The sequence below is a fragment of the Megascapheus bottae genome, chromosome 1, assembly GCF_031878675.1.
Source record: "Megascapheus bottae isolate mThoBot1 chromosome 1, mThoBot2.hap1, whole genome shotgun sequence".
In the NCBI taxonomy this organism is placed as follows: domain Eukaryota; kingdom Metazoa; phylum Chordata; class Mammalia; order Rodentia; family Geomyidae; genus Megascapheus; species Megascapheus bottae.
Genome location: NC_143509.1, coordinates 18,482,586 through 18,507,388, shown reverse-complemented (window position 1 = coordinate 18,507,388; position 24,803 = coordinate 18,482,586). Strand labels below are relative to the sequence as shown.

Here is a 24,803-nt window from a genome sequence, read left to right as displayed (position 1 = left end):
TATGATAGAAAAATATTTTTTATTTTTATGATGTAAACAGGATACTGCCCTAAGCTGTTGATGGGAACAAAACAAGAAGAAACTGTCATTTAACCTCTAAAGTAGCTATTCTGCATTTCCTATAAATCTGTAAACATTTTACATACATTTCCTTTTACTGTGATAAAAATTGAGATAATCCTCAGTTTAGAAGCTTCTGCAGGTCAGAGATGTAGATTAGTGGTAAAGCACCAGATTTATAGGCACAAGGTTCTGGATTTGATCCCTGGTACCAAGAAAATAAAATTAATTAATTAAAAAAAAACAACACTGCTGAAGATGTTAATTTTTTGAAGTAAAAAGATCTTTCTTTCCTGAATGTTTCTTTGCCCTAAAGTACACTAAAGTGACTGACAGGAAAATGAAACGTCATAATACTTTCCTTATGCTCAGAAAAATATGAAACAAACATACATGCTTTATGCTTAAATACTTAACCGCCAAAGAACTACAACCTTTGAGCACTACAATATTGAAAAAACTATAATTTCATGTAATAAAAAAACAAAATGAAAAAACTGATAAAATGATAAAACATAGTTTTAATATCAGTAATAATTACCCAAAACTGCAAAGCAATTAAACCTTTTCAGTACTTTGAATGAACAATCAATCAAGAGTCATTATTTATTCATGTTTAAATTTCTCCAGCTGAAACAGAGTATGCAGTAAAGGTCTCTTCAACTCCTGATCCCATATGCAAACCGCATGCTCTCCTATGTCATCATTGATGCACCTTCACCACCAGTGGCATCTTGGGAAATGGTAAGGTCTTCAAGCAGTTCAGCCAGACTGATGCAAGGTATGCCCTCATCATCAACATCACTGTCCACAGGGATGGTTGCATCTAAGAAACACAGGATTTCAATTAAACAAACATAAAAGCAGAAACATCTGCTCCATCATTAGCATTACTTAACTAAAGTTGCTTGGTGTGCTCAGGTAACTTACTTACTCATAAGATGAATAAATTAAGACAGGTACCGGAAGACACTTAGGCTAAGAAAGAGGGATCCAATTCCAGGCCAGCCTTGTTATATGTACAAGACCCTCTTAATCCACAGCTAGGTGCAGTGATGTGTACCTATAATCCTAGCTACCGAGAAGGCTAATGACCACTGAGGTCCCAAATCAGTTTCCAGAAAAGTCTGCCAAACTCCATTTCAACAGGAAGAAGCTGTATATGACATGCCTATCATTCCAGTGACAAGAAGAGAAAATTACACCTGGGCAGATAGGGAAGCCATATGTCAAAAATAACCAACACTTGAAAGGACTGAAGATGTGGATGAGAAACAGACCACCTGCCCAACATGCCATGGCAAGAATTCAAGAACTCAAACCATCACTACAGAAGCTAGGACAAAACTGCTATCAAATGTGGAATATAACAAATAATACTTTAAAACATTGTACTTTTTGTAAGTTTGACTACCTGTTTTTAAAAAGTCAATAAAGCCAGGTGAGGTGGCTCACACCTGTAATCCTAGCTACTTAGGAGGCTGAGATCTGAGGTTTGCGATTTAAAGCCAGCCAAGGCACTAAAGACTGGGCACTAAAGACTGTACTAAAGACCATGAGACTCTTATCTCCAATTAAAACAGGAAGTGGGGCTGTAGCTCCAGGGGTAGGGCAATAGCCTTGAGCTGAAGAGCTCAGGGACAGTGCCTAGGCCCAGAGTTTCAGGCCCCATGACCCACAAAAAAAAAAAAAAAGAAAGAAAGAAAAGAAAAGAAAGAACTCATTTGTGAGAATCCAAGCCTAAGACCCCCAAAATCTATGACACTCCCAAAGAACCAACCTCTATAAATGTTGACATTTTTTCTAATCGCCTCATCTTCTTCGAGATCTTCAAGGAAATCTTGGTATTGCCTACAGGATAACAAAATAAATATTTCACCAATAAAGTGTGACATTCTGCTCACTACTGGAAATATGTACGTTCCAAGAATTACAATCTTAAAAAAAGTCAAATGTGAATGTTAAATGTGGACAGGTTAGAAAAAAAATCTTTCAAAATTACATGATAAAGCTGGACACCAGTGGTTCCCAACTGTACTCCTAGCTACTCAGGAGGCTGACATCTGAGGATCACAGTCAAAGCCAGTATGGGCAGGAAAGTCCATGAGAGTCTGATCTCCATTAAGCACCAAAAAGCCAAGAGTGAGCTGGGACTCAAGTGATGAGTGCTAGCCCTGAGCAAAAAAAAGCTCAGGATCACCCTGAGTTCAAACACACACACACACACACACACACACACACACGTAATGATAGAAAAAGATACCTTCCATCTCAACCCTGCCCCAGTAAAGTCCAGACTGAAATGCAGACTTTTCAAGAACTATGGATGAAAGTCAAATTTGTTCTTAGAATAACTGATTTAACATGCTACATTATACACATTTAAGTTACACTATAAGATTATACTTTAGAAATTCTGTTTTCTAAACTACCTGTGATGTGAGTTTTTATATAGCAATTTGGTATCAACAATGTGGTGGGGTTGTGACAGGTGGGGACAATGGTAGAAAGGGTGACATTAATCAAGAGGCACTGTCGAGGCTAGTGGCTCATGCCTGTAATCCTAGATACTGAGAAGGCTGAGATCTGTAGACTGTGGTTTGAAGCCGGCCTAAGCAGCAAAGTATGTGAGACTCTTAGCTCCAATAAACAAGTAAAAAGCCAGAAGTGGTATAAAAAAAGCCAGTGGTATAACATCAAGCTTGAGCAAAAAAAGCTAAGGGACAGCACCCAGGCCCAGTAACTATTAAAATAGTAAAAAAATTTTAAATGATGCCTTATACATATAAACTGACATATAATTGAAGATCCTCTATACAACTACTTACTCTATTTAAACAAAACAAAATCATATGTAAAGGGTCAAGGCATGACAACTTTGTGCCAACTAACATATTTACAAACAACAGCAATTCATAACTTTTTTTTTTTACTTGTTAAACTGGTGGAGTATTAGCGGTCTTCAGTTTTGCCTTTCCTCTGTAAAAATGTAATTAGGTGAGGTGAGCCTTATGTATTGAGGCAAATTAGACTTAGTCCCAATACCAACTCCTTTCTTCATTGCCTACTTTAGCTGACATGAAAAACATGGGGTCAAAGGCTAATTACAACACTCAGGATTCACCTAAGGCTGAAATAAAGATGTATTACAATGTTTTGTTATTAAAATAGCTTAAAATACTTAAGAGATACAACAAACACACATGATTCTTAATTATATATCCTACTTGACATGTACACATTATTTAAGGATATATTGTAAACATGTATGTGTATAGATAGATGTACATGTATCATGTAGATATATGATTTGCCTGCATATTACAAAATTAAAAATATATAAACAATTTTAAATTTTTTCACCATCACTAAGACCACATAGCACATCATCTTCATTTCCACCTAAGTTTAAAAAAATAACTTATTTGAAAAGGGTATCAATGTATGTGAATTAATGCACCTTCTATCTGGCAAATATCATGTAACCCTTTTATTAATTACAACAAAAATATAAAAAAAAAAACATATTTGAGTAGGGTACCGGTGGCTTACATCTGTAACCCTAGCTATTCAAGAGGCTGAGATCTGAGGATCGAGGGTCAAAGCCAGCCAGGGCACAAAATACCTTGAGACTCTTACATTCAATTAACCACCAGAAAACTGAAAGTGGCTCAAGTGGCAGAGCACTAGTTTTGAGATGGGACAGTACCCAGGCCCTGAGTTCAAACCCCATGACAAAGAAAGAAAGAAAGAAGGAAGGAAGGAAGGAAGGAAGGAAGGAAGGAAGGAAGGAAGGAAGGAAGGAAGGAAGGAAAGAAATTTGTCAGCAGGGAGCTATTTTCTTTTAAGCTGTCCATACTCATCTGTATGTGTCTGCTATGTGATATTCACAAGAGAATTACTTGTTGCATTTTAACTCAACCGACTGTTTTTCATTTATAGTACAAGTATACGGTGGTAATTGAGGAAATAATTAGCAAGTATTATTAAATGTCACTATACCCTCATATACCAAGTCCACTAACATCTTGGTAAAAAGACATGCAAACTGAGAGCAAGGATGGATCACATGATGCTCATCTGATTACACCATAGAAATGACCCCTCCGGACTATGAGGCAGCATAGAGGTGGAAAGATAAGTGGGACCTTTCATCATCTGTGTCCGCATTTTCTCGCTCTCTTGAAAGCTCCTTTAGTTTCCAGTTCCTTCGACGCTGACGTTTACTACGGTCATAACTCTTCTTAATTAATACCTAAAAAACAGCAATATTCAGTTACCAAAAAGAAACTATACAGTTAAGCACCTAGCTTAACTTCCCTCAATAACCAAAAGTTGCAGGGTGTTTTTAATCAATTTTAGTTTTTACTACCATTCATAAATTTCATCCTATGAATGAATTGTAAGCAGATACTTTCTTTTACTCTATTAAGTAGTTACAAAACTGTATGCTACTTTTATTGCATTTATCTCAAAATACTATAGAATAATTATGAAGTTAAACAGGAGACAGGGTCTTTCACACTCATTAGGTTTTGTTTTTTTTTTTTTGGCCCCTTTCTCTTTCTGGCCCCGCTCGCTCCGGCCCGGCTAGGCCCCCTTTCTAGCTCCGGCCCCGCTTGCTCCGGCCCCGCTCGCTCTGGCCCCGCTCGCTCTGGCCCCGCTCGCTCCGGCCCCTTCTCGCTCTGGCCCCGCTCGCTCCGGCCCCTTCTCGCTCTGGCCCGGCTCGCTCCGGCCACCACTCGGTTGGGCTCTGTTCACTTCAGCTCAGCTCGCTTCTTTTCGCTCTCTGTCGCCGTCGCAGTCTTGTCTCTGCCACTTTTCCGGTTTGGTTGTGTCTCGTCTCTGCCACTTCCGGCTTGGTTGTGTATGTGGGATACCGAGGAATCGAACCCGGGTCTTTGTGCATGCTAGTCAAGCACTTTAACCGCTAGGCCAAACTCCCGGGCCCACTCATTAGGTTTTAACTAAGCTTTTCACAAAAGTTTTAACTCAAGATCTTCAACTGCAAATTACGTTTAATACTGAATAATGTTCTTAACTCTAGAGGCCCTCTTCAGAACTTTGAGTACACATGAAGCTGAGCCTACTTTTGGAATACACCTGAAATTCTAAAAGCCATTATTTCTAGCTGCAAACTTACTAACTATATTTTTACAGAGAATAAAAATTTGAATGACCAAGTGAGGTACCAGTAGCACCCAGGCTCTGGGTTCAAACCCACAACCGACAAAAACTGTTATTATGCCTGAATGAGAATACTTTTTAAAACACCAAAACCCATTTGCTAATTTCAAAAACATGAACTTCTACATTTTACAGAGATTATATAAATTCTCTTTGACATCAGAAAAGCAAGATAGATAGATAGATAGATAGATAGATAGATAGATAGATAGATCCGATCTAAAGCCTTACCACATCTGGAACTTTATCTGACTTTATTTTGTTGACATGCTCATCATTTAAGTTACAGTTGGCCAAATCAAACCTGAAAACAAAGAAAAACGTCATGACGATCCTCTGTATGTGACTTATTTTATTAATATAATCTAAAACACCAAAGTCAAGCATTTCAAAGTGTACTAGTGCACAAGCTTCTGCAGATCTTAAAGGTAAACCACATCCTATCTTCACCTGTCATCCACGTTGCCCACCTTACTACAGAGAGAAATTTATCAGAGTAACTTTAACTTCACGTTCATAAAAGATTAAAAACAAAAAAGGGCAACCCCAGCTAATGCTCCAGTAAAAGGTACTAAACCCCTTAGACCAAAAGCAGTATATAAAGCACACTGATAAGCTTTGACTAAGAAAGGACCATTCTGTGACTTCATATATGGCGCCCATTTATAGGGGTTGAGGGGTGGGAAGGGATAATCTTGGACCTGGAATCTGTCCTAAGCTCCTTTTCCTCAAGGCTAGCACTACCACTTGAGCTACAGCACCATTTCTAGCTTTTTTTCTGTAATTAACTGGACAAGTGCCCAGGATGGCTTTGAAACATGATCCTCTCAGATCTCAGCCTCATGAATAGGTAGGATTGCAGGAGTGAGCCATGGGTGCACAGCTGGATACCATTTTTATGCACAATTTTTTAAAAAGAACTACTCTCTCAAAATCTGTAAATATGGATCTAACCATATAAACTCAGGGTTCAATTACCAAAATAGTGGTGCAAATGACTCTTTCAGATGATAGCCAAAATGAAAAGACTGGAGGCTTCTGTCCAATCCATGATTTAATATAGTTGTCCACAAAAAATGATTATAAGATTTATTAAAACTCCTAAAATATTTTTTAAATTAACAACTTGGCTTTCTTGGCTACCAAAGAAACATTCCAATGCCAAATGGCAATTTAAAATACTATAAAATTCACAATGAAATCCCCTAGTACTAATATTAATGTATGCTAATAAGAGCACAATAATATAAAATACAAACCCCAATACCAGGTCTCCAGGAGTGAGAAGATGTCCCAAATGAGTTCGACAAAAATACTGTTTGTCTGTATCCATTTCAGATGTTTTCTGTACCCAAACTTCCCCAAGGGTATGCTTAACAGGAAAGAAAATACTCTTTAGTAGTCTAAACATAACTCAAGAAGCACCTCAGAGGAAAATTAAATATAATACTGATTTTTGGTTTTGTAATGTTCACTTTAAAGATTACAATTTTTAGTTTCCACATCTCTTAAACATATGGAAAAAGACATAGGAAATAATAAAGATGTGTAATTGATTTTGCTAAGACTTTAATATTTGGGTTTTTTTTTTTTTTTGGCCATTCCTGGGCTTGAACTCAGAGCCTGAGCACTGTCCTTGGACTTTCTCAAGGCCAGAGCTCTACCACTTGAGCCTCAGCACCACTTCTGGCAAGCACTCTACCACTAGGCCAAACTCCCAGCCAAATTTAATGTTTTTATAAAATATTAATAACACTCCTTCAGCAACTTACAGAGAATTCTCAAAGAAATACACAAGACTTACCAGTAGTTCAGTTTAAGAGGTTTGCTCTTAACAAATTCATTTTCATTTTAAATAAATACATAGAAAGTAGTACCTTCTATTTACACTCAACTTTCCAAAATTATCACATCATTTTGGTCTCTCAAGAAGCAATATTAGGGGCTGGGAGTTTGGCCTAGTGGTAGAGTACTTGCTAGCATGCATGAAGACCCGGGTTCGAGTCCTTGGTACCACATACATAGAAAAAGCTGGAATTGATGTTGTGATTCAAGTGGTAGAGCACTAGCCCTGGGAGGGGGAGGGGGGAGTCCAAGGACAATGCTCAGGCCCTGAGTTCAAGCCCCACAACTGGCCAAAAAAAAAAAAGAAGCAGAAGCAGTATTAGTTCATAGGAAACTAATTCCTCAGTGCCCAGATTAGGGAGTCTCTTATGTACTATTTCATACCAAAAGATAATAGACTTCTATTCTTAAAAGATACTTTAGTTAGATATGGGTTAAAAATTATACATCTAAACTTAGAAGAGTTGAATGCCGTGTTGTTTGTTCCAGAAAGCAAGCACTTTTTCAGAAGCATAGAAAGTCATGTCAAAAGGACAAAGGAGGGACCAAGAGTTTAGCCTTGTGGTAGATTGCTTCCTTAGCATGCATGAAGAACAAAGTTCAATTCCTCAGTACAACATACATAGAAAAAGCTGGAAATAGTGCTTTGGCTCAAGCAGTAGAGCTCTAACCTTGAGAAAGTCCAAGACAGTGCTCAGGCCCTGAGTTCAAGCCCCAGAACTAGCAAAAAAAAAAAAAGACATACGCGCATTCTGTAGGACCACCCATTGATTAACTCTGGAGCAATCTATGCATTAAAAACAGAAAGAGTGCTCACTTTAGCAGAGATATACTAAAACTGGAACAATACAGAGAAGATTATTAGCATGACCACTGCACAAGGATAACACACAAATTCGTGAAGTGTTCCCTATTTTTGATGAATATAACTGCCAGCCCTCTGTACACCACCCCAAAAATACAGTAAATACCTAATTTAAATGCTCCCAACCGGAGACTTATTTGAATGAATCAGAACAGATACTTTTGGGTTAAATGAAGGAATCTGAATGTAGTCAACTTCATAGGTAAAATAATGATATACTGGCTATGTAAAAACAAAGTCCTATGTATTCAGTAATAATTTTGACAAACAAAAAAGCTAGTAGGAATTTAATCCTTCAAAACTTTAATAATAATAGAGTAAACGGACCGGGAGTTTGACCTAATGGTAGAGTGTTTACCTAGCATGCACAAAGACCTGGGTTTGATTCCTCAGTACCACATATATAGAAAAAAGCCAGAAGTGGTGCTGAGGCTCAAGTGGTAGAGCTCTAGCCTTGAGAAAGTCCAAGGAGGGCCAGGAGTTTGGCCTAGTCGTTAAAGTGCTTGCCTAGCATGCATGAAGACCCAGGTTCGATTCCTCGCTACCACATACATAGAAAAAAAGCCGGAAGTGGTGCTGAGGCTCAAGTGGTAGAGCTCTAGCATTGAGAAAGTCCAAGGACAAGGCTCAGGCCCTGAGCTCAAGCCCAGGACTGGCAAAAAAAAAAAAAAGAAAGTGCAAGGACAGTGCTCAGGCCCTGAGCTCAAGCCTAGGACCGGGAAAAAAAAGAGAGTAGACATTTAATATTCCCCCCACAAATGAATTTATCACAGCATATATAAAGCTACTCAGTTCCACTACATTGACTCCATGTTTTTTGGTTTTTGAGGTTTTGGGGTTTTTTTTTTGCCAATCCTGGGTTCTCAAGGCTAGAGCTCTACTTGAGCCTCAGCACCACTCCAGGCTTTTTTTGTCTATGTATGTGGTACTGACGAATCGAATCCGAGCCTTCATGCATGCTAGGCAAGCACTCTACCACTAGGCCAAACTCCCAGTCCACACATTGACTTCATGTTTTAACAATATTTATTTTTAGCTTCATGTGATACCTGCTTTGATCACACTCCTCATTTTGTCAGGAAAGAAGGAAGCTAAGGAGGGAAGAGAAAGAAACCACAAGGTAGGTAATAATAATCATAATAAGCAGTTGGGTGGTAGGACAGAGTTTACCTTTTTGGATATCATTCCAGCGCCTGCACTGCGCTTTGGATGGTGGACTATGCTGCATTCCATCACAATGAACTCTTCCAGCTGTTTAGGATGGCATAAGCTACTGAAAGGATGACTCCAGAAAGTGCTGCCATCAATATCTGCAACTGTAAATGAGCACAGAACACTCAAACACAAGAGAACTGACAGGTTTCAGTCTTCAAATGTGTTAGGGAAATGGCATAAGCAACAAAATGACAGGCTTCAGGTACCTAGGAACTACAGTGCCAACTCGTTCTCTACAGCCATTACCACTTCTATTAAGTTATCCCCAAACTGCTCACAAAACAAAGGGTGGGGGGGTGAGGCGGCAGTGGAATTAAGATCACACATATCTTCCTCAATTATAATCCTAGCAACACAAACCTTATGAGACCAAACTTAATGGAACTGTACAGCTCTACCATTTATTTTAGAAACACATCAGTAATCTAGGCTGCGTATGTCACAGAAAATAAAGCCTAGTTTTTCCTATGACAGAACATTCTATTCAGACAAGGAGTACAGCTCAAGTGATAGAAAACTGCCTATCTAAGAGCTAGGCTCTGAGTACAATGCCCAAAACCGGGTATGGGAATAGGGAATGGGGACAAAAACCTGAGAAGGGGTATCAATGTGTGAGAAGTAATGCACCAACTATCTGGTGAATATAACTGTAACCCCTCTATACAATTTTAAAAAAAGCCCAAAATCACAAACCGACATTCAGCTTATGAGCTAGAACTGTTCAAAATAACAAATAACTTTCTGGGAAATATCAAAAGAAACTCCATTTTTAATAATTTAATAATGTGATTTTAAAACTTCTAGGAAAAAAAAATCAAGTAGGAGCTGAATACTGCAACATAGAAACATAGGAGGTCATTTTCAAATAGTTTTATAAATGCTAAAAATATTTGTAATAATGATGAAATAGCTAAAATTCCTATTTAAACTAAATGATCACAAATGAATTGACTACAAAAGGTCAAATGTCCCAAAAATTCTAAAAACTAAAATTTGTCTATGAACTAGTCACAGTAAGTTTCAGTAAATAACTAATGGACCAAAACTAGTTAACATAAAAATTTACAGAACTGCTTTATTTTTTAAGAATGTATAACTAATCAAAAGCTTTATAATTCGTATGTTGTAAATACTAATTATTAATTTTAACCAGTGGTTCAGAACAGTATTACCCATTTAAATGCATTGCACTTATAACCCAACTTCTCCAACTGAATCCCTATTGTACAACTACTTAAAGAAAATAAATTCACTGAAATCCCTTCTGTATAACTAATGTAAGCTAGTTAAAAAAAAAAAAATGCCAAAAGAAAAACAACAAAAACCAGTATTATCGACCATGACAAAACTAACACAGCTATACAATACAAATCAAGGCAACTTTAGTTCCAAAACTTACCTTGTAGGGTATTTGGGTCTATGAGATGGATGGCACTAGTTACTCGAATACACACACATATCTGGTTCATATTCCCAAGGCTCTGTGCCAGTTTTGGTGAGAGGCATACAACATTATCCTAGACATAAGAATAAACATTTAAAATGAAAGAAGCTTAAATAAGTTTCTGATCATCATCAATGTAACTCTGATCCACCCGTACTTGCCAGGCCAAAATAGTTTCTTTTTGTTTGCAAGACAAAAACCTCACTGTGTAGCCCATGCTGGCCTAGAACCCACAATCCTCCTGCTGGGACTAGGCATACAATACCATACCCAGCTCCAAAACAGGACTTTGTTCTTAAACCAATAAAGAACTTACAAAAAAAGTCTTTAGGGGAGGGATGGAAGAGAATGTTGAAAAAAGTGACACTGATCAAGTTATATACTATATTCATAAACTACTTTGTTAAGTGGCAAATCCACTGTATAACCAACTAAAGATTTTTTTTTTTTTTTTGGCCAGTCCTGGGGCTTGAAATCAGGGCCTAGAAATTATCCTTGGGCTTTCTCAAGTCTAGTGTTCTACCATTTGAGCCAAAGCACCACTTACAGCTTTTTCTGTCTATGCGGTAACCAAGGAATTGAACCCAAAGCTTTGTGCATGCTATGCAAGCATTCTATGTCAGGCCAAACTCCTGGCCCCCTAAAGATAGCTTTTTAAAAATTGAAACTAAGTCATTTGTTCTTAATACAAGCATGTCTGATGTTGGGCACCCATGTAATTCTGGCTACTCTGGAGGCTAACATGGACATATGACCCTATCTCCATGAATAACAATAAAAAGACCAGCATGGTGGTGACACATCTGACTTTACACTATGCGAAATGAATGAACAGGAGGATTATGCTGCAAGCCATCCTAGACCTAATATGGAGACCTATCCTATTTCAAAAAAAACAGTAACAGACAAGAGGGCCAGGGGTATGGCTCAGGTTTACACCACAGCACTGCTCCCCTCAAAACAGACAGACACAGTTAATCTTCTAAATGTACTTGAAATTTATGTGAATCCTAATAAAAAGTGAATTGCAAAACTAATCTATTTCTCTTAAATGACTACATGTACCAATACATACTAAAAATGGAATTACCAAAAAACTGCATAGGACTTACATGAAATAATGGAAGGTATATTAGCCAGCAGTGCAACTTTTTACTGTCACCAAACACACAACCACCATTTTGCACAGCATTCATATTGTATTAGACAGAACAGCCTGAGATTGTGTAAAGTACACAGGAGGGTAGGCATATTAGGCACTTGCACACTCTACACCACTTCATCTGTGGTACTAAATTTTAGTATCTGAAGTGGAAGACACAGAAGTACTTACATGGTCATAATAAATTAAAGTCATTATTAGTAACCTACTGTCAACCTACATGGGCACAAAATGATTAGTGCAGGATTCTACTGATGCTTATTGAATTATAATTCACTTGTGTTTTTGAAGTTTATCTTAGTATAATTAGGTGAAATATTTAATATTTTATGTTATATTCAGATTCTTTTCTAACAACAATGACTGCATGATCTCTTTTCTGTACAGTTTAATCTTACCAAAATTTCTTACATGTTTGCATGTTTCTCAAAAGGAATGAGTTGTTAAAAACTGTATTTCTTATAATTCAACAATTCATGGAACTGTGAGGAATATACACTTTTAATACACCAAAATAAAAGTTATACCAATTCATAATATGCAATTATTTTTAATAATGTTTTAGCAATGCAAAATAGATCATAAATCACTTGAAAAAAGTTATTCTATATTTTTAACATTGTAGAAGCAAACCATGGACTAAAAATAACTTGTAAATCAATTATGCACATGTACTGTTTCAGATCTGAATTAATGTTCATAAAAAGATACCTTGCAGATTGGAACGATTTCCACAGAAAAAGTGCTTTTGTAATTGCATGTGTTATTATGGATATCTTGAGAAATCAATCTTTGTGATGTTTTGTATCTATTAAATAAAGAAAGTTAATTGTAATTTTTTTCACAAGTACAGCTCCTTACTTAAATAGACTTGGGAATATCAATTTTCTTCACCAAATCAAATGATTGCTGCCTAAGGTCTGAAAGTTTCCCAATGCTTATTACATTAAAATATAATTTTATCCACATGAGAATTAGACTACTCCATTTCTGTTACTTTTTTTTTTTTTTGGGGTCAGTCATAGGGCTTGAACTCTGGGCCTGGGTGCTGCCCCTGAGCTCTTCAGCTCAAGGCTACCACCCTACCTCTTGTGCCACAGCACCACTTCCAGTTTTCTAGTGGCTAATTGGAGATAAGACTCTTGTGGACTTTAGTGCCCAAGAGGGCTTTGAATCTTAATCCTCAGATCTCAGCCTCCTGAATAGCTAGGATTACAGGCGCTTTGTTATTATTTTACAAACCTCCAAAATACATACTTTCTTCAAGCCAACTAAATTTCTAAAAGCCATACTAATGCCCAAGTTTCTGTTCATATAATCTCATCTTCCCAATACAAACTCCACCTACATAGAGTTCTCCCATCTCTGAAGTGCACATGGTAGCTTTTTTATTAGCCTTAACTCTCATCTATCTTCTCATTCCACTTAAATACAGCTGATAAATGATTCAGGATTAGCGCTCATTGTCATGGAGTTGGGTCTAACTCCCAAAAACATTTTTACACAGTCTTTGCTAATATATCCCTGGAGCAGCTAACTTAATTAAATGCTTCCTGATTATGTAAGTAATCCTATTACAACTTTAAATATTTTAACAAATGACATGTAAGCTAGGTGCTGGTAGCTCATACCTGTACTCCTAGCTTCTCAGGAGGATGAAATTGAGGATTGTGGTTCAAAGCCACCCAGGCAGAAGCCTATGAGACTCTTGTCTCCAATTATATACCTCCCCCCCCAAAAAAAACCTAGAAGTGGAGCTCTGGATCAAGTGGTAGAGCATTAGCCTAAGCAACAAAGCTCAGGGACAGCATGCTGGCCCTGAGTTCAAACCCTAAAACTGGCACATACACACACAAAAAAAGCAATCTAAGCCTGAAAAGCAGACATGGCATTCCTAGACTCAGTCCCATCTACATTCACAACATACCTACAAGGAACCGTACACTGAAGAAATTCTACCATCTTCTGAGCATGTTGTTTTGAGGCGTAATAGAAATCTAGACCATCTTTAAAAAAAAAAAAAATACAAGAAAAATAATCTTGCGCAGTAAGTTTTCCTCTAACGTACCACAAGTTAGATCCCATACTTATTAAATTCAAATTATTAGTAAGGACTAAAAAATTATATCCACAACAGATAAAATGAATTAGACCAGAGTTAAAAAAATGAGAACAGAAAGCCAGACATGGTGGCTCACACCTGTAATCCTAGCTACTTAAGAGGCTGAGATCTAAGGATCACAGCTCAAAGACAGCCTGGGCACTAAAAGTCCATGAGACTCTTATCTCTAATTAACCACCAGAAAACCAGAAGTGGCACTGTGGCTCAAGCAGTAAGGAGATAGCCTGGAGTTGAAGAGCTCAGCGACAGCATCTAGGCCCAGAATTCAAGTCCCACAACCAACAACAACAAAAAAAAAATGAGAACAGATTAATAATTTTAATTCTAGACCAAAAAAAAGGCCAAATGGGGAGGGAAAAAAAAATAAAATAACATTTCATGTTATGAACAGAATAATCTACCAAGAAAACAACAGAAGTACATTTGAGATACATGGGTTCATGTATCTCAAAAAGTAAAGTAAAGTAAAGTAGCTATGCTACTTGAAGGCAGAGAGCAGAGGATTATGGTCCAAGATCTGCCAATGGCTAGGTGAGGCAGTATGTGCCTGTTATCCCAGACACAGACAGATTTAAAAGAAGGAGCATAATTCAATAATTCAGTCATTCATTTAAGAATATTTATCTCAGGGCCGGGACTTTGGCCTAGTAGTAGAGTGCTTGCCTAGTATGCACGAAGACCCAGGTTCAATTTCTCGGTACCACATACACAGAAAAAGCCAGAAATGGTGCTGAGGCTCAAGTGGTAGAGCTCTAGCCTTGAGAAAGTCCAAGGACAGTGCTCAGGTCTTGAGCTCAAGCCCAGGACTGGAAAAAAAAAAAAAAGAATATTTATCTTTACACCTGTGCTTTGGAAAACTTGAGAAATGCTACTTACGAGTAGTGTTTTCAAAAATTATTCAAACATTATCTTAAGAGAATTGCATTTGCTTTAGAATGGTTATTTATATTTAGAATGTTTACATTATATTACATAATAATATGCTGCACCAAAATAGTGCTACAATCATGGAACAAAGTACTTGCCTAGCACACAGAAGGCCCTGGGTTCAAGACCTAACACCATAAAATAAGCAAGATATTATGTGAAAGTTTTAAAGTTCCACCTTAATCTATTTATGCAGTATTTGTGCACCACTGCTTATTATTACTGAGTTTAGGCTTCTAAACAAAGTATCCATCACAAGTACATTTTGGCACATGAAGCACATTAAAAACATCACAAAAGAATTTGTACATCCCCAAAATACATATGCTCTTCCCATCAGAACTAATCTTTCCACTACTTGAGATGAGTATGTGATTAATTTTCTACCAGAGTACTCTATACTACACTGATACAGTTCCTTGTTCACTTTCCTTCTAATGAAATGAGCAAGGTACTAGGGGTAAAATTAATGCAAAATGGCATCTATTCCAACCTAGACGCTTAATGAATGCCTTGAACCAGGACCCAGGAGAAAATCCAAGAAATTAATAGTTATAATGTATCTCTTAAATCTAGTTCTAGCCACTAATAAATTTAATGCTTAAAATGGAAAAAAAAATCAACATTTATATGTGAATTACACTAGCAACACTTCAAATGCTACTCAACAGATAAGGGAAACTTAAAACTGTTTTCTCCATAACACTAAGTTCATTTCAATAGTACTAGGCCAGATATCAATTTAAAAATACTCAGGGTAAGTTGAAACAAAAGTCAGACATCGTTCAAATTCTTTGAAATTTAAACTCACCATGAATCTCTTTGATACGAAGTGTATTCTGATGCATTCCATATTTCAGAATCAACTGCTCCAGATAGTAGAATGTTTTTTTGTGCGAAGTCTAAATACAAATGCATAACTGAATGAATAAGTGAATGTGCTCCAAAAAGCCATTTACAAATACCAGCTATCAATAAAGCAAACTGATTTTCCAAATCAAATCAACAGAGTATCTAAAATATAAAGTAGTTTTCCGGTGCAGAGAGGATATGTTAAGAATGGTAAGAAGGGGAAAGGTTCTTTGTAGCTGACATAGATAAACCACAAGATATCAGACTCTTGTCTTTTTCTGAATACCTTTTGCCTGACTTGAATTACTGCCTTCCAGAAATCTTTCGCTTCTACTCTGTGGCAATCTCCACACATCTGGGACTGGACGACATAGTCCACCACAAATACCTGCTGAAGGATCGCACCATTCATCACCTGGGAAGGAAAGCAAGTACATCCACCTTATACTTCTGCTGCATGATACTTCAAAGTTAATTTAAAACCTTCAATGAACATACTGAGAATACAGCAAAACTTAAAGTCATAAAAATAAGCTATACTATTTCAAGAAGGTTTTTATTGCCCAGTTAAAATCAGTTGTGATATTCTTTGAAAAATTTGTATATTCACATACACACATATACGTATGGCAGTATGTGTATACAGAGAATTAACCCTTAGAAGAAGCAATTAAGGAAAAGTTCTTAAAAATAAATGATTCCTAGCCAGGCATGACTGTACACACATGAAACCCCAGCTGTTTGAGAGGACAATGATTTGAGGCTGGCTGGGGTAAAATAAAAAATGAAAGGATCTATCCAGAAAATGACCTGAGAATGTGGTTCAAGTGGTAGAGCAGCTCCCCATCAACAATGAGGCCTTATATTCTAACACCATTGCTGTCATAACATAGAAAAAAATTACTTAATGGTTCTCAAGCAGTCATCAGAAATCACTTGGGAAGCTTCTACATACACTCAGGACTAGTGGTATAGCTTGCTTCAGGCATAGAACAGACTATAGAGTTTATTCCGTAACACTAGGAAAGATAAACAAAGATTTCATTCCTCAGCCACACATTTAGATCTTCTGATTCAGTTAGAGATCAACAAAGTCACTGCTGTAACTTCTGTCCTTTTCCTGTTTTGAAAAAGAAAACAGGCCAGAGTGTAGCCTCATGGTAGAGTGCTTGCCTAGCATGCACAAAGCCCTAGGTTCAATTTCGTGGTACCACATACACAGAAAAAGCCAGAAGTGGTGCTATGGCTCAAGTGGTAGGTCCTAGAGTTCAGGACCCAGGAGGGAGGGAGGGAGAGATTGGGAAAGAGGGAGAGAAAGGCAAAGAGGGAAAGAGGGAAGGAGGGAAGGAGAGAGTGAAGGAGGAGAATATGGTGGAGGGGGGCCCTGCATAACTCACCTTCCTGCCTAGAGCTCCTAGGTTACTAGAAATATAGGCATATGCCATCACACAGCAAATTTGAAAACATCTACCCTAATGATGAACAACAGTTGTTCATCATTTGTACAGATGGTCAAAAGAATGAGAACTGATTAAAATCAAGAGCACACTTCAACCTACGAAGTGCCATAGGCCCTTATTCTCATTACTCAAATTTTAACCAGGCTTAAAAAAGACTTAAATGTAGAGCTTACCTCTTTCTGAATAGTTAATTTAACTTTAAGTCTCTTAGAATGGGGCTCAGTCCAAACAAAGCCTGCATCTACAAGCCGTACCTTTAATAAAATCCAAACAAAAGCACATTAAGTTCCCTCGCAAGGAAAAAGGATGAAATAGCTAATTAATAAACATCACAAGAGAATACAGTAAGGAGTCTATGGTTGACATTACCACACACTATAGTAATAGCATCAAATAAAAGAACAATCCATTGGCTGTGTTATACAACTGATGTAATTCAAACAAGGCTTAAAGTATGGAACAGGAAACCAGGCATCAGTCAGTGGCTCACACCTATAACCCTAGCTACTCAAGAAGCTCAGTTCAAAGCCAGCCCTTGAGCTTTTTTGCTGAAGGCTAGTACTCTATCACCTGAGCCACAGCTCTACTTCCAGCTTTCTGATGGTTAACTGGAGTCTCAAGACCTTCCTGCCCAGGCTGTTTTGAAACTGCAATCCTCAGATTTCAGTCTCCTTGAGTAGCTAGGATTACACACATAAGACATCAACACCCCACTTTTTGGTACCTAGTTTAACCAACTAACACACAGAAGGAATTTTTCTGTGAAATGAATTTTAGCAGAAGGATATTCATAAATACTGACTTCAACTATATGACCTACCTTACTCAAAGGCGCTTTAATTTTTTTCAAACACAGAGCAAGAAGTTCCCTGGATTCTAAAGCACATTGTACCCAAGTTCCTGGTGGCTGAAAATACCTAACAGAGAAGAAAACATACTAAAATCAAGCATCTTGTAGGATAAACAGAAATTTCTAAGTATAAAATAAAAATATTGGCTGAGTGATGGTGGCTCACACCTATAATCCTAACTACTCAGGAGGCTGAGATCTGAGGATCACGGTTCAATGCCAGCCAGGGCATGAAAGTATATGAGACTCTTATCTCCAATTAACCACCAGAAAACCAGAACTGACAGTGTGATTCAAGTGGTAGAGGGCTAGCCTTGGGCAAAGAGCTTAAGGACAGTACCCAAGCCCAGAGTTCAAGCCCCAAGACCAACAAAAATAAATAAACATAAAAATATTGATGGTAGTTACTCTGGAACACCTCAAATATTTAACAGAAAACTTTGAATGAAATAGTACCTTTAGTTAAAAAAGAAAAACTCAGAGTAAAAAATCTGATAACTTATTAAAGTGGTCTTATTCAATTATGAATAGAATTTCGCTGAAATTTCAATGGTTTATTCTGGATTCCTAAAATGCTTAGACTGGCTTGTTTCTCATACACAAAAAAGGCAAATTAGCATCTTATTACGTTATGCTTCAGGAACAGTTTAGACTTTCATCTATAGATCAAGTTCCTTTCCAATTGTTTAACTGCAAACCTTTAGTTTTATAAACATGATTTCAAGACTATCAAATGTCTTGGACACCAGTGGCTCACAACTATAATCCTAGCTTACTCAGAGGGCTGAGAGGATTAAGGTTCAGCATCACCCAAATCCAGGAGATACATATCCCCCAAAAAGCTGGAACAAAAGACATAGCTCAAGTGGTAGAGCACCAGCTGTGAGTAAATAAACCAAGTGAGCAAGAGGGGCCATGAGTTCAAGCCTCAATACTGGTAGAAAAAAAATGTAAACATCTGTAAAAGATTCGGCCTCACACTTGCCAAGTCTGCAAACCACACACTCCTTAAAACAGCATACAAAATTACACATATACACATATATATATATACACACATACACACACACACACATATATATATGACATGAGATTTCAAATTCTTCAAGATTTACCCCTCCACATACACACGCCATCTACAGCATGAACCCAACTGGTATCAAAATTATAATTTTACTTTACTAACCAGTTTTGTGTTGCTCAGTGGCCTAACAGATATAAACTGCTTATGGTAACAACTAAAGAAAACAAATGGTGTTAAATTAAACATCTACTTTGAAAAGAAGTCTCTTGGGCCGGGAAGTTGGCCTAGTGGTGGAGTGCTTGCCTAGCATGCATGAAGACCCGGGTTCAATTCCTCAATACCACGTACATAGAAAAAGCCAGAAGTGGTGCTATGGCTCAAGTGGTAGAGCACTAGCCTTGAGGAAAAGCCCAAGGACAATGCTCAGGCCCCGAGTTCAAAGCCCACGACTGGCAATAAATAAATTAATTAATTAGTTAAAATGTAATCTTTATTTCAAGCCATTCTAGATTTGATTTACGAAGTTTCTTTTCTGTCTAAACTATAGTAATTTTAGTTACCTGTAAAGGTTTTTTTTAATATATTGTTACTTTAAACATAAGGTGGTTCTATTAATTTCTAATAACTAAAGAAAAAGATTTCCCAATAGTATCAGTAATTAGTATGTCCTTAAAATATGTTCTCAGCCAGGCGCAGTGGCTCACAGCTGTAATCTTAGCTACTCAGGAGGCTGAACCCCGAGGATCATGGTCTTATCTCCGATTAATCACCAGCAAACTGGAAATGGTGCTGTGCCTCAAGGGCAGGGCAGTAACCTTGAGCTGAACAGCTCAGGGACAATGCCCAGGCCCATAGTTCAAGCCTCACTGTCGGGGGGTGGGGGAGGGAATGATCTGTTCTTATCCTTACAAACATCCAAAATCCACATCTGTAGTTCATAGTTACAGGTTATTCCATAAATGCAAAATAAGAAATGACTAGGCAGCCCTCTGAGAATTCTTACTATCAACTATGTAAGTCAAACTTAACAGAATCCATTAACAGAACTAATTCAGATTCAAATACCTTTACACTAACTAGATTAGTAGGGCAAGCTAGAAAAAGACATAAAATTACAAATTCAAAAATTTTTTGAAGGGCCAAGAGGTTGGCCTAGTGGTAGAGTGCTTGCCTAGCATACACGAAGACCCGGGCTCAATTCCTCAGTACCACATACATTGAAAAAGCCAGAAGTGGTGCTGTGGTTCAAGTGGTAGAATGCTATCCTTGAGAAAGCCCAAGGACAAGCCCTGAGCTCAAGCCCAGGACTGGCAAAAAAAAAAAAAAAAATGAACAGATCAACCTAAGTGAAAATTAAATTCCACTTCATAAGCTCTCTTCCACATGTTCTTGGGATAATCCCAGACTATTCTAGAGCCGCTTCCATATAAACCTCAACTTTAAACATGGTTAAACAGCAATGCACCTTACCTTTGACATTGTTTGCAGAAAGAAATTGAGACTTGTTTTGGAATTCCTTGGCTGATGTCTACTTTACTTCGCAAACAGGCCACACAAATATTGGCAGGATTTGGACTAATTGGGATACCACACTCACAACACAAGCTTGAATAAAAAAAGATAAATTTTTCTAGTTAGATTTATAAACACATTAGGAAATAAAACAAAAGCTTTCAAGGTAAGCCCTTTGTTTAAAAAAAATGGCATAGAAACAAATCAGTCAGCAAAGATGCAATAAAGAATAAGCCTGAAATACTTGGTGGGGTAAGGGTGGAGACTGGCAAAGATGGCTGCAACTATGGTGGAAATGGCTGAAGCCTGGCCCAGATCCCTGGGGTCTAGCATCAGCTCTGTACAGCAGAACTTCATGCAATGATAGAAATGCTCTAGCTCTGGAGTAAGACAGCCATGAGCCTCAGGTCGCTACAGGGCCACTGGCAGAGAGTAATGCAGCTAAGGAATTCAATTTTTAATTTAGTTTAATTAAACTTAATAGTCAGCATAGGTCTAAACAAACATTAAAAACTAATGTTGATGTACTATTGCAGTAAAAATGGAGATGTATTAAAAATATAGAACTTGTACTAACCTCTATTTCAAATACTTTAAACATAATAAAAAAAATTAAAGTTTTAGACCAAGACCACCCACAAAAGTAACCAGAATTAATCCTGTGGATATGTTCTTCCAGCATTTCTATGCAAACATCCACATTTAATTCTACTTATTGTAATTTTAATCCACATGTTAATTTTTAACAGAAAACAAAGTTACAATAAATTTCACAACTCTAAACCAAGAAAACCAATCCTGTTATTCATCACCCCTTAAAAAAAAAAAAAACTGGAAATAAAAAAAGAGACTAACAGGGCAGGGTGAATAGTACACCAATGGCAAAACTAAAAAGACTCTTATGTCAAGAACATGTACATATGTATGTTTCTGCTTAATTCAACCACTTCGCCTCTATGCACTAAGCCTTTACACATGCTTCTGTCCCATACAGCTGCACCCTTTGCTCTGAACTTTGTTCCTTTACTCAGGCCTGCAGGACTGCCTAGTCAACTTGCTCTGATAAATACATCTTACTGCATTAATGAAAAATGTGCAAGCTATGAACTACACCAGTCAAAACTGGTAATAGTAATTACACAGCAACATACTTCAAAGGGTAAAGGAGGTGAAGACTGACAAATATTTTACCCAAATCAGAGAGGAAAGTACCTCTAAGTTTAGGGATTCACAATAAATGACCAGAGTATTAAAATTCTAGGTATATTAAGAGCAGAAGGTTGTGAACCATTAATATGTTTTCCAAAAAAAAAAGTGGTTCACACCTGTAATCCTAGCTACTCAGAAGTCTGAGATCTGGGAATGGAAGGAAAAAAAAAAATCCATGATGCTCTTCCCTCCAATAACCACTAAAAAAGAAGATATGGCCCGCATAGAAAGCCAGCTCCAGAGAATACGCTAAAGGATAGCTGCACTCAGGCCCTAAGTTCAAGCCACAGTACCCATTGTTTTCAAAGAACAGAAAAAAAAAAAAAAAAAAAAAAAAAGCGTGACAATTCTCTAGTGGCAAACCAGCAACCTCCATGATGTACTGAGCATCCAAAATGTGACTCGTGTGACAGCACAGCTGAGTAACGTTTTCCAACTCAAGTCCAATTTGTTAGGTTCCATGCGTGGCTAATGGATGTACGCCTAACAGTGCCTGAGCTAAACAGGATGCATTAATGGGTATTTCGATCATCTCAAAGCAGGTATCAACCAGATGAAACTCAATAGAAAGAAGGGGAGTCCTATTCCTTTTCTCCCTCGGTGTGAAGGAACCCCTTCCATTTGCTTTTTCCGGTGAAGGCAGCCAGGCTCACTTGAACTTCACATTCAACCAGGACTCGGGGGAAGGATCGGGACTCACATGTGTCCAGGGCTGGGGTCGGCGGACTCCGTCATATACTCCATCCTTCTCAACGCCTTACCTTCAAAAGACAAGGACAAGATTCCAGGAATTTGCCTCGTCTCCTCTTTCACCGCGGCCTCTCAGAGCCCGGTACCAAGCAGGAAAACCCATGCTCCCCGCGGACACTTCCAACCGAGGAACTCCTGGAGGATCTGAGCCGGGGACGACGGGCTTCCCACCGAGGAAGGACCCCCCCGACCTCGGGGCGGAGGCGCGGCGGCCGGGCCGGGGCGGGGCCGTGCTCACCGAGGCCGGGCCCGCACCGGGGGCCAGTCCGCGGCCGCCCGGGCCCGGACACCCGGACGGTGTCACCGAGAGCACACGCACACGCGTGCACACCGCCCGCCCGTCCATCCGCCCCACCCCCACCCCGCGGCCAACGCACACGTGGTGCGAACTCGGCCCCAGCCGGCGCGAGGCCCGAGCCCGCCTCCCCGGCCCCGCTCCCACCTCAGGAACCCCCTCCCGCCAGCAGAGCTAGTCCCGGGCCCCCAAACCCACTCGGCGCCTCGGGACCGGAACAAATATACCGAAAGCCCGCAACCGAACCAACCGCCACCTTCCTGTCAGGAGCAACAGCTGCCAGCTCGGCTACGGGGAAGATCTCGCGATAGCAAGCATCGAAATCTCGACCATAATCCCGCGATCTACAGAGGCCCGCACGGAGAGTGAAGGGGAGGGGCCGGGTGGTGTGAGGGCGCGGCTGAGGGGGCGGGGTTACAGCCGGTGAGGGGCGGGGTGAAGCGCGAAGTGGGCGGGGCAGAAGGAGCTGGTTGGACGTCTTGGGAGTTGCTCGCTTTACCCGTTGGCATCTTTGTAAATCTCTTTCCAGAAATCTCCACTGAGAGTTCACTTCCTTGGTTAAATGATTCTGTTGCATACAAAGGTTGCCTGTAACTGTCCAATATTACACAGAGGCACTAATTGCATGTGAGGAAATCTGTTATTTTGGGACTAATTATAAGTCTGATAAAAAAAAAAAAAATATGCTTCTTGGGACCGGGAGTTTGGCCTAGTGGTAGAGTGCTTGCCTAGCATGCATGAAGACCCGGGTTTGATTCCTCAGTACCACATACATAGCAAAAAGCCAGAAGTGGTGCTGTGGCTCAAGTGGTAGAGCTCTAGCCTTGAGAAAATCCAGGGACAGTGCTCAGGCCCTGAGCCCAAGCCCAGGACTGGCCAAAAAAAAAAAAAAAAATGAGCTTCTTGATAACATGCTTAAATTATTTTTTACTTCTTTGATCTGAAAGCAACGCAGACTCTGCAATTTGCTTTTCTCATGATAACATTTCTAATTTTGGAAGAGCACAGCCATTTCCCCCCAAGTCTTCTCATCCCAAATTTCATGAACTAAGCAAACACACTTCATAAAGGGTGATCATCAAGGAAGGCCTCTTGCAATTTCCTGTTCTCCGTACTTCAGTAGTCTCCTTAATTACAGACTCCAAGCCATCTTGCCAGAGTCTGATACTCTGATTTTTGTCACCTCAATGCTTTCAACTCTTCAGTGATTTTTGATTACCTTCAAGATTATTTCTGTATTTTTTTCCACCTGCAAAGGTGACCCTTCAGAATATGATTCCCACATAACTTTTCATACCCCAAGGGCACAGACATCCGGAAAAACTGGCGGGACCTCCAGGGAGCTAAATGCCTGGGCCAATCTTATCAAAAGGACTAGTATCTAGAATCTGTAAAGAACTCTCAAAATTTAATAGTAGAAAAATGAAACTGCACAAAATGGCAAAACACATAAAGAGGCGCTCTTCCCACTGAAGCAGAAATACAAATGTCAAAGACACGTGTGGAGATGGCTAGCAATAGGAGTCATTAGAGATAAGTGGATCAAACACATTATGGAATGTCACTAACATTAATCAGAATGGCTGAAAACAAAAAACAAATGCTGGCAATGAGGCAGAAAATGGGATCACTCATTCACTGCTAAGGGAACATGGTGTGATCTAGCCCTTCTGGAAAACAATTTGACAGTTTCTTCAAAAATAATATTATTAATAATAAACACCAGCCAGGTATGGTAGAGCATGCTTGTGATCATAGCACATAGCCCGTCGAGAGGCCAACATGGGCTACATAGAGAGATCTTGTCTGAAACACACACACACACACACACACACACACAAAGATATAACACCCAAAGATATCCACATCTATAGAAATGTATACATAAATGTCTAAGCAGTTTTGTTCATCACAATCAAATCCCAGAAACATAGTCTTGCAGTCAGTGGTATGGTTTTTCTCTACCATCAAACCCTTTCAACCTCCAAAAAATTTCCTGATACAAACAACAACCTAAGTGAACA

At 38.8% G+C, this 24,803-nt stretch overlaps 1 protein-coding gene and 1 non-coding gene across 4 annotated transcripts; one reads left to right on the top strand and one right to left on the bottom strand.

Annotated features, from left to right (window-relative positions):
- On the bottom strand, positions 1–23,084 carry Nmd3 (NMD3 ribosome export adaptor). Of its 3 annotated transcripts, none has more exons than XM_090338443.1 (16): positions 23,007–23,084; positions 22,435–22,495; positions 20,484–20,618; positions 17,960–18,056; positions 17,313–17,393; positions 15,966–16,094; positions 15,639–15,729; positions 13,706–13,784; positions 12,490–12,586; positions 10,572–10,689; positions 9,128–9,273; positions 6,507–6,619; positions 5,479–5,551; positions 4,209–4,315; positions 1,841–1,911; positions 1–886 (listed from the first exon to the last, which is right to left on the bottom strand). In XM_090338443.1, the coding sequence occupies exons 2-16, from the start codon at positions 22,476–22,478 to the stop codon at positions 756–758; spliced, it is 1,512 nt and encodes a 503-aa protein (XP_090194569.1). In that variant the 5' UTR covers positions 22,479–22,495; positions 23,007–23,084; the 3' UTR covers positions 1–755. The 3 variants fall into 3 exon arrangements, with proteins under 3 accessions (XP_090194569.1, XP_090194578.1, XP_090194587.1); XM_090338452.1 differs by having other exon boundaries at positions 22,978–23,061; XM_090338461.1 differs by lacking the exon at positions 23,007–23,084 and adding an exon at positions 22,585–22,662 and having other exon boundaries at positions 22,435–22,548.
- On the top strand, positions 7,905–8,010 carry LOC150068472 (U6 spliceosomal RNA). Its single transcript, XR_016538431.1, has one exon. It is a non-coding gene; the product is annotated as a U6 spliceosomal RNA (small nuclear RNA).
- Positions 23,085–24,803: the final 1,719 nt, after the last annotated feature.

What these genes read in the sequence shown, in the direction of transcription:
- Nmd3 (XM_090338443.1), bottom strand. Translation starts at nt 22,478, where the DNA reads ATGGAGTATATGACGGAGTCCGCCGACCCCAGCCCTGGACACAT. An exon ending in TTAAAGCGCCTTTGAGTAAG is followed by an intron (nt 17,394 to 17,959) that starts GTAGGTCATATA and finishes ATTTTATTAAAG; the next exon opens with GTACGGCTTGTAGATGCAGG. An exon ending in CTGGAATGATATCCAAAAAG is followed by an intron (nt 6,620 to 9,127) that starts GTAAACTCTGTC and finishes TTTCCTGTTAAG; the next exon opens with CATACCCTTGGGGAAGTTTG.